Source organism: Myotis myotis, unplaced genomic scaffold (genome assembly GCF_014108235.1).
Source record: "Myotis myotis isolate mMyoMyo1 unplaced genomic scaffold, mMyoMyo1.p scaffold_m19_p_12, whole genome shotgun sequence".
In the NCBI taxonomy this organism is placed as follows: domain Eukaryota; kingdom Metazoa; phylum Chordata; class Mammalia; order Chiroptera; family Vespertilionidae; genus Myotis; species Myotis myotis.
The window spans coordinates 4,574,751-4,592,249 of record NW_023416316.1 but is presented as its reverse complement, the minus strand read 5'-3'; the positions used below and the strand labels follow the sequence as shown (position 1 = coordinate 4,592,249).

At 50.8% G+C, this 17,499-nt stretch overlaps 1 protein-coding gene and 1 long non-coding RNA gene across 3 annotated transcripts in view; one reads left to right on the top strand and one right to left on the bottom strand.

Annotated features, from left to right (window-relative positions):
- STXBP1 (syntaxin binding protein 1) overlaps positions 1-17,499 on the top strand; it is a 48,177-nt gene that overhangs the window by 22,604 nt on the left and 8,074 nt on the right. For both annotated transcript variants that reach the window (XM_036329597.1, XM_036329596.1), the window contains exons 5-17: positions 658-736; positions 1,857-1,960; positions 3,680-3,828; positions 5,372-5,456; positions 6,195-6,325; positions 7,306-7,413; positions 8,767-8,827; positions 10,602-10,667; positions 11,364-11,444; positions 12,900-13,038; positions 13,701-13,810; positions 15,229-15,330; positions 17,100-17,185. In XM_036329597.1, coding sequence (XP_036185490.1) covers positions 658-736; positions 1,857-1,960; positions 3,680-3,828; positions 5,372-5,456; positions 6,195-6,325; positions 7,306-7,413; positions 8,767-8,827; positions 10,602-10,667; positions 11,364-11,444; positions 12,900-13,038; positions 13,701-13,810; positions 15,229-15,330; positions 17,100-17,185 — 1,301 coding nt within the window. The remainder of the gene's footprint in view (positions 1-657; positions 737-1,856; positions 1,961-3,679; positions 3,829-5,371; positions 5,457-6,194; positions 6,326-7,305; positions 7,414-8,766; positions 8,828-10,601; positions 10,668-11,363; positions 11,445-12,899; positions 13,039-13,700; positions 13,811-15,228; positions 15,331-17,099; positions 17,186-17,499) is intronic.
- Positions 11,133-14,395, bottom strand: LOC118667038. The gene is made up of 3 exons (XR_004971136.1): positions 13,895-14,395; positions 12,848-13,066; positions 11,133-12,679 (listed from the first exon to the last, which is right to left on the bottom strand). It is a non-coding gene; the product is annotated as an uncharacterized LOC118667038 (long non-coding RNA).

Below are 17,499 nucleotides of genomic sequence, written 5' to 3'. Positions count from 1 at the left end.
CCAGAAAGCCAGTGCCAGGCCATTCAGCTTCCCCCTTGCACTCCCTCTCGGTAGGAACCCGCTTTATCTAGTTAGGGACCAGCCTTCCGAGCTTAGGTGTTTTATACTTTCAGGCGGAATTCATCAAGAGCCCATTAGTGTTCGGAATTGCCTGTCTTATCGTTTTGGAGGCTTGGTTCAAATCAGCATCCAGATAAGGTCCACCTCCTTGCTTTGGGCTAACAGTTGTCTTAGGCTTATCTCTCAGTCCATAAATTGCCCCCAGTTTTCACACTTTCTTTTCACTTGTAAAAGTTGGCTTATGAATGAGTTTCTGAAGATGCAATTACACTGCTAGAACTTCATCGGTGTGAATCTCCTAGAAGGTTTCTGACCAGTTTCCTCTTTTGTGGGTCTCTTCTTAGGAACCCATGTTATGGTGGCATCAAAGAACTGACACTGTCATTCTGGAATGATCTAAGAAGGCTTTTGTTCATCTAAACTCCCAAATAATCCTACTTGCAAATCCCCAAACATGAGTTAGAATTATACATTAAAAATCCCCTGCTATTTTTGTGCAAGTAGCTTGAACGCACTCTTGGATTTAATTTTGACCAGATATAGGCTCCATTTGCTTCTAGAATTGGATTCAGTTCCCTTTTTTATCCCTCTTCACAGTCTATCCGCTCCCTCATGAATGACTTTAAGGACCCACCGACTGCTAAGTACCGGGCTGCCCACGTCTTCTTCACTGACTGTGAGTACGGCTGTCAGATGCTGCCCCACCCTCCAGGGTAGCCTTTCTGCATGGCACGGCTGAGCCAGAGCCAAGCCAGGGCAACAGGGAAAAAATGGGTTGTTGCTGTGATTGTCCTGATCTTTTCTTTTCTTTCAGAAGAAAAATTGCATTAGAGACAAAAATAAGCACACCCACATGCAAACCCTGTAGCCAGTGCAGACCTTTCTGATGACAATAGCACCTCTTCTTAGGACTGAGCACAACGTCCCGGTGCCAGCCTCGGTGTTTCACCGTGTGGACTTCCAGATGTCACTAAAGTATAGTGTATGTCCATCCACTTTCCAGCCTCAAAGGTTTCACCTGGTCTTTATCTCAGCTAGACTGGCATCGTTGTCCTGGAGTCCGTTCTGTTATTTGTGTGCAAGGAGCCCGTGTGCTAACATCCTGGTCAATCTTTGTTAACAGCAGAGAGCTGAGTAAGGCGGGCTAGCTTAAGAGCGCACAACCCTAACAGGTTCCCTAGTGTTCTTCGAAGGAAAACTGGCAGAACTTACCCCTGAGAAAGTGGGGAAAGGTTCTGGCAAAAAATACTTTTATACCATTTGAACGTGGGTGACAAGAGAGAGCAGGTAGGCAGCATGTGTAACGATGAAACAAGAGTGCATTTCTGGGACCCTGCACTGTTTGGCCCAGGAGAGCCGCGTGAACTGTGGTTCCCCACCAAGTGGGTCTCCTGAGCGGCGGAGTTCCTTCGAGGGTCCAAGAAACACCAGCACCACATTGCCCAGTGGTTTGATTTTTCGTTATTTTCTTTTTCATGAGCATGTCGGATGCATGATGTTGTGTATATTGCAGGTCTTTTCCTGCAATATAAAAAAAATATTAAAAACAGTTGTTTTTTTATTAGCTGTCAGAATCTCAGTCTTTATTGCCCATTGTTTCTCTGTTGAGGGCCTTGTGGGTGTTTTTATACTCCTTTTATAGCCTAGAGGTAGTGGATATTTTAGGAAGGAATTAACTTTTTATTTCCTTTGTTAAAATGCTAATAACTGAAGAATCCACCAGACACGTGTGACTATTGAAATTAACCAGCAAATGAACAGGAAAACCTAGTTAGTGTCTTTTGTCATTCCTGCAGCTTGTCCAGATGCCTTGTTTAACGAGCTGGTAAAATCTCGAGCAGCCAAAGTCATCAAGACTCTGACGGAAATCAACATTGCGTTTCTCCCCTACGAGTCCCAGGTGAGGCTGGTAGGGAGCACATGGAACTCTGCATCCTTGTTATTCTGTCAGGAGCTCTGAGAGGGTGGGGTAGGGGTGCAGTACACAGAGTGGGGAGGGAAGGTGTCATATTCTGGAAGACAATGAGGGGTTGTGAGTGGATGTTTATGGAAAGAGGCGGTATTCCTGAGGGGTCTGCCCGGCCTTCATCTTACTCTGTATTTATTTCTGACCTTTTTAAAGCCTTTGTGTGCACTTCTCCTTGCTCCCAGCATTCACCCCAACTGGCTGAGTCCCGAATAACCAAAAGGTGGTCAATCCAAAAAGAGCATGGAAGGAGAGATGGGAAGGAATCAGACAACGCCCATCTGCTGTGAAGGAGACTGTTTCTATGTAGAGATAACCTCAGCCTGTCATGTGCTGAGCGAACAGATGGCAGCCTTCGTCATTAGCCCTTAACACTGCCAGTGCCAGGAGGGCGGCAGCAAGCCGCCTCCTTGGAAAACACAAAGTTGTTAAACCAGTAAAGGAGAAGCTGATTGTGAGAGGGCACAGAATGAATGTCTTAGTCTTTTAAGATTTTTAAAAATCTTCTGGCAAACAAAGAAATGAGATAACAGGACATTTATGCATTTTGTAGAGATAAAAAATGATTGTGGCATATGGCAGCAGTCGCCAACCTTTCGGACCTCACGGCCCACCAGTGGTCTGTGGAGCACCGGTTGGCGACCGCTAGCATATGGAATCTTTTTTTATTTTTGCATATGGAATCACCTGTTCTTAGCTAAGGAGGGATGGAAAAAGTACAGCATGAACATTTAAACACGGTCTCCTTCCCAGCTCACTTGGCCCAAAGCCCATTCCCTGAGGGCAGCACGTTTTTTCCTCTCTGTGAGCCCTGTCACCACCTGGATTGAATGCAATCCACCTTTAGCATGTTCCAGCACACCGTAGTGCATAGATTTTAAAAAGCAATACACTTCAAACACAGCCCTTCGCTTTTCTAGATGATCAGGGCGGTTCACATCATGAGATTCTGAGAAAATACTTAGCTGGTAGGCTAGGTGGTGTAAGAGAAAACTTTACACTTCCGAACTCTCCAAAGAAAAAGAAAAGTAGTTAGAACATACCCCTGAGGATACAAAATTATTCAATCAAAAAGCACCATTTGCACACAGTCACAGCACAATTTCTAGCTTATCCCTTATTTACTTAACCCTCTAATGGCCTCTGAGGTCTGACACTAGCCTCCTCTACTGCTCTCCTCCCGGACTCCTCATTGTTCATCAAACACACTTGCCTCAGGTTTTGGCACAGCCATCTCTCCGTGGGGAAGTCCCTGCTGGTGCGAGACTCTGCACCTCCTCAAGCCCTGTTCAAACGTCACCTTCTCCAGGAGGCCTTGTCCTGCCTGTCCAGCCCATCCGGGCATTCTTTCCCTGCTTTATTTTCTCATACACACACCAGTTTCTCACATGCCATACAACTTACTTTCATTCTGTTTATTGTTTGTTTACTGCCTGCCTTCCCTTCACGCACTCCACGAGGATGATCATGTTCTGGTCACGAATAGTTCCCATGTGTTTAGCACGGTGCCTGGCCCAGCAGACACCCAGCCCAGATCTGAAGGATAAATGAAAGCATGCTCTGTAGACTCGCTATCAGGTTTGGAGAAAATTCTGACGTTTAGCATCCTGGATGCAAACACTATACATGCGTGTATTTTTGCCTCCTCCTCAGGTGTATTCTCTGGACTCGGCTGACTCTTTCCAGAGCTTCTACAGTCCCCACAAGGCTCAGATGAAGAATCCTATACTAGAGCGCCTGGCAGAGCAGATCGCCACTCTGTGTGCCACGCTGAAGGAGTACCCCGCCGTGCGGTATCGTGGGTAAGAGCGCGCTCGGGAGAAACCGTCCCGACTCCTCTGGCCTTAACATTCCTTTGCCAGTTGTCTCAGGGTCAAGATTTGAGTGTCTCGCATTTATAATTATTCTTCCAGCGGTTTTGTCATTTTTTAAATTTTGTGAAATATAGTAATACATACAGAAAAGAGCATGAAATATATGTTCAGTTATGAGTAACTAAAATATGAACCCCTATGTAGTGGCCACCCAAGTTCCCTGTAGTTTTTCATCTCTTCCTAACCTTTAAAAACAAACATCATCTTTGCAGAAGATGTTTCAGAGTAAGGTAAAATAATTCTCTAAAGGACACAGTCAGGTTTTATAAAGTCATCCATGCATCACTTACCTGCTGTGTGCTAAGTGCTGGGGAGACTCCACCTGAGGGCACAGCCCTGATCCGGGCGGGCAGGGAACATCCCAGCAGATGGGCCATACCTGTGCACACCTGCAGTGTAAGCCCTGCGAGATATGACTAAGGGCAGACCAGCCAAGGGCCCTTTGGCCCTTCGAGCTGAGAGGATCAAGAACAGCTCAGACTAGAGGGGTCGTTTGAACTAGGTCTTGAAGGACAGGTTTGGATTTCAAAAGACCGATGAGGACCAGAGGGCCTTTTCTGTGGACAGTTGGCTTTGCCATTGGAATGAGCAAAAGCGTGGAGCTGGGGAAACCAAGGGCAAGTTTGAGGAGGATGGGCAGTCTAGCACAGTGTGTAGGGCAGGGCGAGATGGGGCCATTACTGGAGGCCTCCAATGCCAGCTTTGGGATTAGGTCTTTCAGTGGCTGTCCCCGGGAAACTTTTGGGGGGTTGAGGGGGGAGTGAACGCAGGAGTCAGGGGAGGAGAAACTGGAGCCAGAGGAGCTGAGGGCCTGAACCTGGAGTGCGGGGGTCAGTGTTCCACCCAGCCTGTTGCCTTTGTCTGCGGGACGTGTAGCCGTAGAATGACGCCTCCCTTGGTCTGCCCCAGCGTCTGACCCCTCTGTTGTTGGTGCTCCCTGACAAAAGCTGGAGATGGGGCCGAGGCCATCTCCCCTGACAGAGGAGTGGCGGGTTGGAGTTCATGCGTGGGAGGCTGGGCTGGGAGCAGAGGCGCTCAGCCTGAGCCTGGCCAGGTGGCGGGCAGCACACACTGTGTACAGCGGGTGGGGCCCCGGAAACGCTGTCGGGCTGAGCCCAGGGTAAGGTTCAGAGGTTCTCACTTGCTAGCAAACAAGACCCAAGGGGATTTGAGTCAAGGGAAGTGAGACTCAGGTGGGTCAGGCTCAGATGGCCGATCCCGGGGAAAGGACGGATGGTCAGGACCCTCTGCTGATGTGGGGCTGCTCATCGGAAGCTGCTTTTCACTCATTTCTGTTCCAGGAACAGAGCTAAATATTTGATTCTGTTTGTCCTTTTTAATGATACACGCATATGTGCCTATGTCCTCATTGTAAAAGAGCAATGCAGGTGAAACTCGCGTGCCCCCTGACCTGCCTGCACTGTCCTGCCTCTCTCCCGAGGCCCGTCACTGTGTCTCTCCTCCTCGGCAGGGAGTACAAGGACAATGCTCTGCTGGCCCAGCTAATCCAGGACAAGCTCGACGCCTACAAAGCCGATGACCCCACCATGGGCGAGGTAAGTGGCCGTGGACCATGGGATTCTCTCACCGGGTGATGTGAGTGCCGCTGTCCCTGCTCTTGGCCTCTGGTGACATGCTCAGCCCCTTGGGCAGGCCAATTGAGACTCTGGTCAGTGTAGCCAGGGCGACGACTCATTTCTGTTCTCCGGGATGACCCCAGATTTAGCACTGAAAGCCCTGCGTCCTGGGAACCCCCTCCGCAGAACAATGTCAACTCCAGAAAACTGACTTTGTGCAGATCTCACTAGTTTGCACATGTATTCGTGTGTGTGTGTGTGTGTGTGTGTGTGTGTGTGTGTGAGTTCTATTTAATTGTATCACATGTATAGATTCCTGTAAGCCCACTGCAGTCAAGGCACAGAGTTCTTGTCATCTCGGGTTTACAGCCACAAGTCCCAGGGCCTGGAACCCCTCGGCCCGGGCAGATGCCTGGTGGGCCACCCGTTTGTAGCTGAACCCAGTGGTGCTCTTCTTTGTGTGCTCACCTTGGACCAGCCACCGTTTCAGATCTGCTTCAAAGGACACTCGCTATGAAACAGACATCCTGGGTTCTCTCTCACACGGTGTGGACTGGTATTCTGGTCAAGCAGTAAAGGGACTGTGTTCCGTGCTATTTCAGTAGGTTTTGTCTCCGAGTTCACTTCCTGCTGCCCCTTTTACAGGAGGGCCATGCGTGGTGCAGAGCCAGCACTGTATGGAGTGCTTGTGAAAGTTCCCTGTGTCCTTCCTTCTAGGGCCCAGACAAGGCTCGCTCCCAGCTCCTGATCCTGGACCGCGGTTTCGACCCCAGTTCCCCTGTTCTTCATGAGCTGACCTTTCAGGCTATGAGTTACGATCTGCTGCCTATCGAGAATGATGTGTACAAGTAAGTATACCACCCGGAGGGACTGCAGCTTTGCAAACGAACCAGATACAACCTCGGACTTAGGGAAAGGGCGTCATCAATCCTAGGAGAAGTGGGTGTTTCCATATTCTTGTCAGTTAGCCTGCAAGCTTGTCTGTGAGTTCCCAAAATCCTCATGGCACTTCTAGCCAGGAACCCAGGCCCCTTTTGGGGAGAACAAAGACTTTAGTTTCCAGATCTGTAGTCTGCTCTCGTGTGAGTATGTCGTCGATTTGGGCATGTGTGCGTATCTTTTTCAGAGTTGAATCTTACTTGCAGATCATCAAATATGATGACAGATATATCCACAGGAGTTTCTTACCGAACTCATTTGCAGAGGAGCCGTTTCCTTCATTATAAACATTTTTCTTGGTAGCAATCATTAGAAATTCAGTTTCTAAAAACTAATCTTTATTTTTATGGAAACAGACTGCACTGCTCTCATGTCATTTACATTGATTATAAGGGTAGTGAATGAAGGTTCTGGAACTCTGAGCGGATCTCTGCTCTTCTCCTCTTGGCACCTGAGGTTCTTGCCTTCCTTCGATGTTCATGCTTCACAGGCGTCCTAGGCCGAGGGCCTGTGCCGGTCACTGCTGAAGGTGTCAGGCGCCCGCATTGGATGGTGCTCAGGCCCTTCGGAGAGAGGGACAAAGGGTGGCCTTTGTCTTTCCCTTGTAACTCGCCTATAACCTGACTTCACACCCCGAGCCACATGGCTCAGGTGGCGCTCACGTCAGCTGACCCTGAAGCATCTAAAACGGAACTCCGTGTCAGTTGACCTTGATTGGAGCTCTCTGCCCGAGGAATTGCAGCCATTAGTGCCCATTCCACAGACACCAGATGGTCATGGAGCTTGTAAAGTCATTCCTGGGGACATCTGTCTGCTGAGGACTGTGACCTCTTGTCTGTTGCAAACCAGAGGGGACTTGGATGGATTTTGTGGGCCCTCCCCTCTCTAGGTATGAGACGAGCGGCATCGGAGAGGCGCGGGTGAAGGAAGTGCTTCTGGACGAGGACGACGACCTCTGGATAACGCTGCGCCACAAGCACATCGCAGAGGTGTCCCAGTAAGAGCCCTCCCGCCCTCCTCCAGGGCGAAGCGTTTCTCTCTCCCTAAGGTGTTTCCAGTGTGCGTTCTGGGCAGCTGGGGTGGAGCGCATCAGCGATGAACTCGCTGCCTCAGCAAAGTGGCCAACATGCTAATCTCTGATGATAAATCCCTTCTGATCCCTGGCTAGGGCTCCACCAGCTTCAGGAAGTTAGAAAATTCATTCTGTGTTAGGGGGACTTTAGGATTTTGGAAAGCATTTGTACCTCTCAGCAAAATCCTATATAATAAAAGCCTAATATGGGAAGTGTCCCACCATTCAACCAGTCGCTATGCTGTACACTGATCACCAGGGGGCAGACGCTCCAACCGGTAGGTTAGCTTGCTGCTGGGGTCCGGCCAGGCAAGACAGGCTGGACACACCATGGAGCCCTCCTGTGGTCCCTCCCCAGCCCTGATCATGCACCAGTGGGGTCCCTCGGCCTAGCCTGTGACCTCTTGCAATCCGGGACCCCTTGGGGGATGTCGGAGAGCCAGTTTCAGCCCAATCCCTGCAGGCCAGGCCGAGGGACCCCACTGGTGCACAAATCCGTGCACTGGGCCTCTAGTGCTTTATAAACACTAAGTATGTAAAATGAGTTTGTTCCATTTAAAGGTCCAGACCCCACCATGCAGTTCTCTCTTGTGTAGCTGGTGTGTGATCTTCCTCTTCTGTGGTCATACCTAAAATTTCTGAGCAAGAACTGTCTCCACACACAGAACAGACTTTGCTCTGAAAATGTTTCAAAATGTTTCCAATATGTAAATGTTATAAGACCTTTAAACAATTCTGCTTTTGGAAAAAGACACATTCTGCCACATTGAGTCGGTGATATCCTCAGGAAATTCACAGGCAAGAGTGAGAAAATAATAGTCTTGGCTAGCTCTGCTATTGAGAAGTGGTCTCCACACTTTGGGGATCACTCAACTTTAGAAAATGTTGGTTCACATTTCCAGTATTTACATTTAATTAGCTTTATCTGTGAAGTAAAATACATGCTTTGTTGTACTAATGTGTATATTTTACAGCATATACAAAACATAAATTTGAAAAGGATGAAGTAAAATAAGCATAAGTAGATGTCCTAATATTTTCTTTTCTCTTCTGGAATCATCTCATGCACCCCACTCTGGAGAACCCTGGTTTAAAATATTAGCTAGAAAAACACTGTCTGTCTGTCTGTCTGTCTCAGAAAGTCACTTGAAATGTGTCCCTTATGACAGGAGAAGTCACCACATTTTCCTAAAGGAAGACTCTTGCATTATCCAATATCACTCATACAGAGGCACTTGGTGTTGCTTTGAGACTTAGCTACCTTCTTCTGTCTTCCAGGGAAGTCACCCGTTCTCTGAAAGATTTTTCTTCCAGCAAGAGAATGAACACGGGGGAGAAGGTGAGCCCACCCTGCTTTCTCCCCAGGAGCAGGGAGGACGCCTCCCCGGCATCAGGCTGGGGAGCTGGGGGCCATAGTCCTCCCTTCATCCGTGATCGTTTTGTCTTACTTCTGCATTCAAGACTGAGATCCAGACCCCGTCTTCTGATATTTATAGAGAGCTGCTTTTTGTTACTCTGTGGATCCATATTTGCTGTTTTGGATCATGATTCATTTTAAGCCAGAAGAACTGTGAAGCCTTTTTTAGCTTGTGAAGGAATTAGAATTCATGACCTAACTTTCCTGGGCCTCTCCTTATCCTGCTGTTTACAGAGGTGCTTACCCATCAGCAGAGGGAGATGAGCTCTGATTGTGCCACTCCCTGGCTTAAAACCGTTTATCGACTTCCGGTTCCCAGGAGAATCAAGCCCCACCTGCTGACACATCTGTGGAACCTGGGTCCTCAGGCTCCAGAGACTCTCTGGTCTCGGACATCTCTGTCTCCCTCCTTTTCCCACCGCCTTCCTCCAGCCGCACCTGAGCTCCTTGTCTGGGCCTTGCCTTGTGAAGTCCCAGTCCTTTGCTCAGGTGTCGTGTCTTTTTATTTTTAAAATGTTTTTAGTCCTAATTGGTTTGGCTCAGTGGATAGAGCGTCCGCCTGCAGACTAAAGGGTCCGGGGTTCGATTCCGGTCAAGGGCATGGCATGTACCTTGGTTGGGGGCACATCTCCAGTAGGGGGTGTGCAGGAGGCAGCTGACCAATGTTTCTCTCTCATCGATGTTTCTAACTCTATCCCTCTCCCTTCCTCTCTGTAAAAAATCAATAAAATATATTTTTAAAAATAAAATGTTTTTATTGATTTTTAGAGAAAGAGGGAGAGAGAGAAACATCAATGAAAAAGAAACATTGATCGACTGCCTCCTACATGCCCCCCTACTGGGGATTGAGCCTGCAACCTGGGTATGTGCCCTGACTGGGAATTGAACTGGTGAGCTCTTGGTGAATGTGACACACTCCATCCACTGAGCCACACCAGCCAGGTCGGGTGTTGTTTCTGGGGGAGGAGCAGGAACCTTCCCTGCTCCTCCCTAGACTGGTGCCGTGCCTCTACTCTGTGCACCACACTGACACCCTCAGAGAGCGCCAGGCCACGCAACGGGACAGTCCCTGCCAAACGTGAGCTCTTCAAGGCAAAAGTACTTGACATCCTTTTTTTTTTTTTTTTTGGTCCTTGTATGTCCAGCACCTGAAAGTGTCTGGAATGTAGTAGTAATTCAATAAATTCTTGTTGGATAAATGAGTGGGATTAGGTGGGTCGCACAGTTAGAGGGTAAGCAGACCCCTTTCACCTGTCAGGATGCAGATTCCAGCCTTTCACCTTCTCCCTACTGCCCCCTGTCTACTCAGCTGCAGCCTTTCAACATGAATGTGATGCCAAGAGAGCTTAAGCTGGGGATGCAGAGAGGCAGTGGATGGACAAAAACGTGTTCTTTCCTGGCAAGAGCTATGCTCTCAGTAACTGTCTAGTCCAACAAATAAAACATAACTGCTGGGCTCCGGAGTTCAGCTCTCCACCCATAAGACAGTCATGCTATTTGGGTCAATAATTATTTGAGCAGAAGCTTGGCAGTCTGAACACATATGATCTTGTGTGTAATGGATTCCTTTTGAGAGTTACAGAACACACTTGGGGCTTCGGTGCTGGCTGCTGTCCTGTCCTGCGCCCACCACACTTGCTCAGCCTCCTAGGTCAGGGCCACGGGCGTGAGACCCTCTGCTTTCCTTTCCTTACAGACCACCATGCGGGACCTGTCCCAGATGCTGAAGAAAATGCCCCAGTACCAGAAAGAGCTCAGCAAGGTATGGCGATCCAAAGTGACCGAGTGGGATCGTGAGTGTAATGAGCTTCAGAAAGGCGTCTCAGAGTCCTGGCACACTGACCGGTCCATTGACACCCACGGATCTTCAGTCATCTTCCATTCTTACTAGCCAAAAATGGGAGGCTGGGGTAGACAGCTTCTTTCCTAGGACTTTTCTCCTCTTCATCTTTTTCTCTTTATTCTTCCTTTTCCTCTTCCATCAACCTCGCCACGGGGCTGCCTGAGTGTCATCACAGCATGGCAGCTGGCTTCCCCGGAGTGAGTGAGCCGGGAGAGAGAGCTGGAAAGAAGTCACACGCCCTCCCGGTCCTGATGAGGGACATCACACATCACTTCCTCCGCACTGTTCCTTAGAAGCGAGTCACTAAATCCAGCCCACACTCAAGGAGGGGGAACTAAGCTCCTCCTCCTGGAGGGAGTAATATTGAAGAATTTGTGGGCATGTTGTACAGCCATCAGCCCACCCCATCCCACCCACGAAGGATTCCTCCTTCCTGTTGACCCTTTAAATGTGGTTTGTCCCTCTCTTGACACATAATGCCCTGCCTTGCAGTGGTTGTGTGCCGGCCTGCATGAGGCTGGTGATTCCTTGGTGTCTGGCCCAGTGTTTATGCATCCTAGGTAGGTGGCACACATATCAGCGAGTAATTCTTGATCACAAACTGCTTTTTCCTAGTATTCCACCCACCTGCATCTTGCCGAGGACTGCATGAAGCATTACCAAGGCACCGTGGACAAGCTCTGCCGGGTGGAGCAGGTAGGACCCTTTCCTTCTCTTCCTGCCATGACCACTTACCCAGCAGAAGTTTAACCTCTGACCTTGAACATCCTGCAGAATCATAGGAAATAGAGATGGGAAGGCCTACGGGATCGTGTGGTCTCACCTCGCGAGCCAGTGCCGCACACTCTCAAGGGTAGGGACTGGATGGTCTGGAAGGCCGTGCCGTGTGGATTTTGCATGTCTGGCTTTCCAGAGGTTCTGAGCCCTACAGGCGGGGCCGGCTGAGTTTATATCCGAATGCATTTCCTCCTGCTGCAGCCACAGCAGCTTTGGAGGCCTCTGGTAGTGCAGTAGCAGGTGGGGAACTTGCCCCCGCCTCACTGATCGCAGTTAGGGCTGGAAGGGTCAGAGTTTGGGATTTGAGTTGTGTCTCTGTCACGGATATGTTTGCTGTGCCCATTTCTCTCTGTATTTTCCTCATCTGCAGAGGGAAATGCAATGCTGCCATGACTTCTGGGAGTGTGGTGTGGTGTGGTGTGGGGTCAGTAAGCTAGCACTTAGTTCTTCCATTGTAATACCATGACCCAGCCAGGGGCAGCTTCTGGGGGGGGGAGAGAGCACTCAGCCATCCTGAGGCCTCAGCAGAAGGCCCGCTTCACAGTAAAAACAGCTCAAGTTCTCAGTGAGATGCTGAGGTTACATCTTCTGGTTTGATATGATGGGCTCAGCTTAGGTTTGAGAGACCTGCCCCGATTCATTGCCTCTTCGAATGGACGCAGCCCGGCTGAACCCGTCAGTTTCCCAGGGGATCTTGGCCGACACAGGCGTCCTCTCCGAAAGGCCTTCACCGCCAGAGGGTGGGTTATCTCTGCATCCGTAACAGCGCAGTCGGGATCATCCCTCGGAATTAAGTTGTTGCAGAATGCGCAGTAGTATTTGGTGAACTAGTTACATTTAATCTGCCTTTTGGAAAGTGTTAGAATCAGGTCCTGCTGAACAAACATCCGTGAGGCTGGTGGTGGGATTGAGAGGTGAAGGGGCCTAGGAGAGGTGCCCTGCCTTCCTCCCACCCAGACTGGGAAGAGGCCATGAACTTGAGGTCATAATTGTTATGAACTCCTGGGATCTTGAGGGGAAAAAAGGGAACCACAGAGGAAGTTGCAGCCACAACGGGACCAATAGTTCTTGATGGGCTGAGCCTGCTGCCCTGGCTCGAAGCTTCCCCTGAGGCTGGCACAGGTTCCCTGGCACCTCCTGAAGGGAACAGCGACCTGTAAACAAGGTGGCAAATCATTGAAAGTGAAACCTGGATGGTCTAGAAAGCGGTGCTAGTTGCCCGGGTGCTAGCTGGCGTCGTGAGAGTGGAAGTACCTGCTCAGGACCCTCCCCAACCCAGCACAGTCCCAGACATTACGGACCCGCAGTTTCCCAATAGTTACCGCCTATCCAGACTGTCACCAGAAGTGGGGCCAGCGTGGCGTGTTTCTGCAGGACCTGGCCATGGGCACGGATGCTGAAGGTGAGAAGATCAAGGACCCCATGAGAGCCATCGTCCCCATTCTGCTGGACGCAAATGTCAGCACTTACGACAAAATCCGCATCATCCTCCTCTACATCTTTCTCAAGAATGGTAGGAGTGGTGGGCACGAGGAGGGCAGCTGGGGGGACCAAGCAGGCGGAAGAGTGGTGTCAAAGGAGTGGAAGGGTATTTGACAGGAAGATCCCAGGGGCTTTTTACGTTTGGGGAAATGTAACACAGGCAAATCAGTTTCCACTGGAGGCTGTGCCCCAGTAGTTCTAGGGTTAACCCGTGGTCTGGGACTCATAACCGAGGGCCTAGGGCCTGTGGGGGGGCCCTTAAAGCAGGGAGCGTGTCTGCCAGACACCTTGAACTTGCACCACTCTTGTAGTCTGTGCCTTTAAATAACTGATTTTTATCCCATCATAGTTGCCCATATGTGTCCATTGTGCAAAAAGATGGGCACAGAGACTCCTGTCCATGTTGACCTTGATGTGGGCCCATGGTGGCCGGGGTGGCTGAGGAGCAGGAGACGAGGGAAACATAGACCCTGAGGGGCAATTGCCGATGGCCGCAGCCCGGCATGGGTGGTTAGCGTGGAACAGGAGTCCTGATCTTGTCCTCGCCTGACGGTAAAGTTGCTGCAATGAGCAGGTTAATTTCCAGCAATGCTAAGGAGAAGGGGCACTGTCCCCCTCCCGCCAGGCAGTGGGCTGGGCCTCTGAGTGTGCACTGTGCAGTGGCGGACGTGGTGACGGGTTTTGCTCTCTCAGGCATCACTGAGGAAAACCTGAACAAACTGATCCAGCACGCCCAGATCCCCCCGGAGGACAGCGAGATCATCACCAACATGGCGCACCTGGGCGTGCCCATCGTCACCGACGTAAGGGCCAGCCTTGCGCGGCCAGGGGGGCGGGGGGGGGGGGTGGGACTGGTGGGTCTTTTCTCTTCTCCCCTAACTACTTACTTAGGCAGCTTATGAGGCACACACTCAACACTGAGAAAGAGAGAGCAGGTAAAATCAGAGGAATAAAGATCCAAGATGAGTAACAGGGTTAGCGCCAGGAGCCGCGACGTGCACAGGCAGGCGTGGAGCACAGCGCCAAAGCTGAGCCGTGCTGTGGACCAGCCCACAGCAGGAGCCGCGCCTGCAGGTCGGCCTGGCTCTGCCTTTGGACACCAGACGCAGCTTCTTCCGTGAGAATCAACACTGCCACTGATCCAGGACCAAGTCAGGGCAGCTTGTCCGGGAGGCCCAGCCCCCAGTGGGCTCTAGGAGAGGCTGGGGGTGGGGGGCCCAGGATGAGGAAGAATCCTGAGCACTCTTCACAGCACCCTGCTAGGAGCCTCCAGGCAGGGACCCAGTGGGGGTTCCTTCCAAGCCACCAGACCAGAGGCCTGTAACTGGCATTTTTAGACCCATGTTCACAAGAGGGACCACAGTGAGAACGGAGACGATTCCTTCAGTACATCCTGTGCTGTTGAAACAAAATCAAAGAGTAAGTCTTACCCAGAGTAGTGTTTTCTCCTGGTGTTAGTCGACAGCAAAGTATTCTTTTTAACTACCTAGATTTTTTTTTTTAATTTGACCTGCATTTGCCATGACTTTAAAGAGCCAAGTTTGGCCCTGGCTGGTGTGGCTCAGTTGGTTGGGCATTGTCCCATGCACCAAAAGGTTGCCAGTTCGATTTCCATTCAGGGCATATGCAGGCCTGATCCCTGGTATGGGGCGCACAGGAGGCAACTGATAAATGTTTTGCTCTCACATCAGTGTTTCTCCTCTCTCTCCCTCTTCCTTCCTCTCTCTAGAAATCAATTTAAAATATTAAAAAATAAGCCCTAGCCAGTTTGGCTAAGCGGATAGTGGACCAAAAGGCCCCAGGTTCGATTCAGGTCAAGGGCATGTACCTTGATTGCAGGCTCCTCCCCGGCCTGGGCCCTGGTACAGGAGGCAACCAATCGATGTGTCTCTCTCACATCGATGTTTCTCTTTGTCTTTCCCGCTCTCCTCCACTCTCCCTAAAAATCAATGGGAAAATATCCTCAGGTGAGGACTGACAAAAAAATAAAAAATAAGAATAAAAAAATAAAATAAAATATTAAAAAAAGAGAAGAAAGAACCAACTTTGCTCCAGTTCCTAGAAGGGCATGTTTTTGGCTTTTCCAGGGAAAACACTCCCACTCGTTAGAGTTGGCTGTGCTGCTGTTCTGAAAGGAGGCCTTGGGAGAGGGTTTCCAGAGGCCAGCAGGGACCCCGGGGTCCACGTGGCCTGACAGTCTAATCTTTATGTTTGCATTCAGTCTACGTTGCGTCGCAGGAGCAAGCCAGAGCGGAAGGAGCGCATCAGCGAGCAGACCTACCAGCTGTCACGATGGACCCCGATTATTAAAGACATCATGGAGGTCAGTGCTGTGGGGTGGGTGGGGTGGAGACAGGCTCCAGGCCCAGGGCTCTTCACGTAAAGGCCTGATGCTTCCAGCTCCACCGCCTAGCAGGGGCAGTGACACCCAAAGGACTGGCTTCCGGAGCTCTCTCAGGCCTCATAGCATGTCTTGTCCTGGGGCTGGTGAAGAGCAGGCCCAACAGACGGCCAGGCACAGGTCCCAAGACCACGTGATTTCTAGGAAGCAGGAGGCAGAGATCCCTCAGTGGTACCGCACCCAGAGGAACCCAACAGATCACAGCACCAAAAGGTCCCATGAGTAGCGAGTTCCATACTGAGGTGTGGGTGGGCCTCTGGAATGTGAGCCCAGCCTGCCTCCCTTCTCCCACTTATCCCGCACCTCCGTCCTCCATGCCAACCAGAGAAGCCTCTTCCTTCAAAGCCCCCATCCCGTCTCACTGTGCCACCCACCACCCCACCTGGCCAACCCGCCCCACAGAGGCCGCCTGGACTCCAGGAGCCTATGTTAGGGGGGTTCTTTGAGCACGTATGCCGCTGGTTGTTTGGCTCATCTTTTTATACCTCGGTTCTATGCCCTCAACTGCTGCGTCCTCTGGCCCCATGCTTTGTGCATAGTAGGTGTTTCACGTTTGTTAGGCGCCCGTCCTTCCCATTTCTTCTTGTAGGTCAGGGAAGCCTGCATGGAATCCCACCTGCTAGATGTTGGGGGCGGGATTAGAGCTAATCTGTCCAATTCCTCACTTGACAGGCAGATGGGACTGGGGTCAGAGAATGAAGAGACTTGCTCAGGATCCCTTTGTTGACTCATAGCAGAGCAGGTGTTCGTACTGAATTGTACGTTAAAATAAATGTATTTTAAATATACACAGTGAGTCAGCTTCCTGTTTTTAAAACTCACGAACCAAAAGGCTGGGTGAACATGAGACATCTAGAAACCAAAGACAATTGTTGGCTTGCTGCAGAGATAAAGCCAACCCCTGTCTCATCCCTCCTTTGTTCTCTGCTCCCTTTTCTGCCCCTCCTTCCCGGACCTCCAGGGAGATGTGTACGCTTTGCGTGGTAACTGGTAGGGGGAGTGTAGGTTTCTAGGCAGCAGGAGGTAGGGAGCTGGGATCCACCCACCAGATAATTAGCCCCTTGGGCAACTGAGTGAAGGCTTTCTCCTGCCTGAGAGACTGCCTGTGCCTAGTGTCTACAAGACTGATGGTGTCAGGAATTTAGGGGACAGGATACAGCACAGTCTCACATAGAATGTAAAAGGGGGAGAAAAAAGAATTAATTGGAAGCGAAGCAAGAAAAATCAATGCAATTTTTAAAAATTTCTCTTAACGAGCAGACCTACAGACCAATCTCAGCACGCCGGCTGCTTCTGGAGCGCCCTCCACACGCACTGCCCTGGGCAGCGGCCGCGGCAGGAGCGGGAGCAGTCTGGATGCTGCAAGCCTGGTGTGGTTTTCACTGAGTGACGTGTTCGAACTCTGGCTTCCGCCAGCCCTTTTCTAGCAGGTGGCAGAGCCGACATCGGTCTCTTCTCTTTTTATATATTTGTGTGGATTTCAGAGGGCGCGAGAGGGGAGAGAGAGAGAAACATCCGTGATAAGAGAGAATCGTTGCTCGGCTGCCTCTTGCAGGCCCCGCACTGGGGATCGAGCCCACAACCCAGGCATGAGCCCTGACCCGAAACAAACCATGACCTTCTGGTTTATGGGTCGACGCACAACCACTGAGCCACACAGGCTGGGCCACATCAGTCCCTTTTCTTTCCAGGACACCATTGAGGACAAGCTCGATACCAAGCACTACCCTTACATCTCTACCCGCTCCTCTGCCTCCTTCAGCACCACCGCCGTCAGGTGAGACGCTCGAGCAGGCAGGCGGCAGTGAGGGGCTGGCCCTGGTGGCATGTCAGGTGCACAGCAGTCCCGTTGTGATACCGCGTGGCTGTGAGCCCCTCCCGCTGTGCTCATCGCAGCCAGGTGCAGGCCGGCCCTGACAGCGCCACCCGCCCACTCGGCCCTTCCTCTCAGTGCAGGAGGCCCTGGCCCAGTGAGGCATCGTGCACATTTGCTGTTCCTTTGGCTCTGCTGTTCCTGCTCACTGCCAGCAGAGTGCCCATTCACAGCTAGGAACGTGTACCCCTGGGGGTAGACTCCTGGATGAGCAGCAC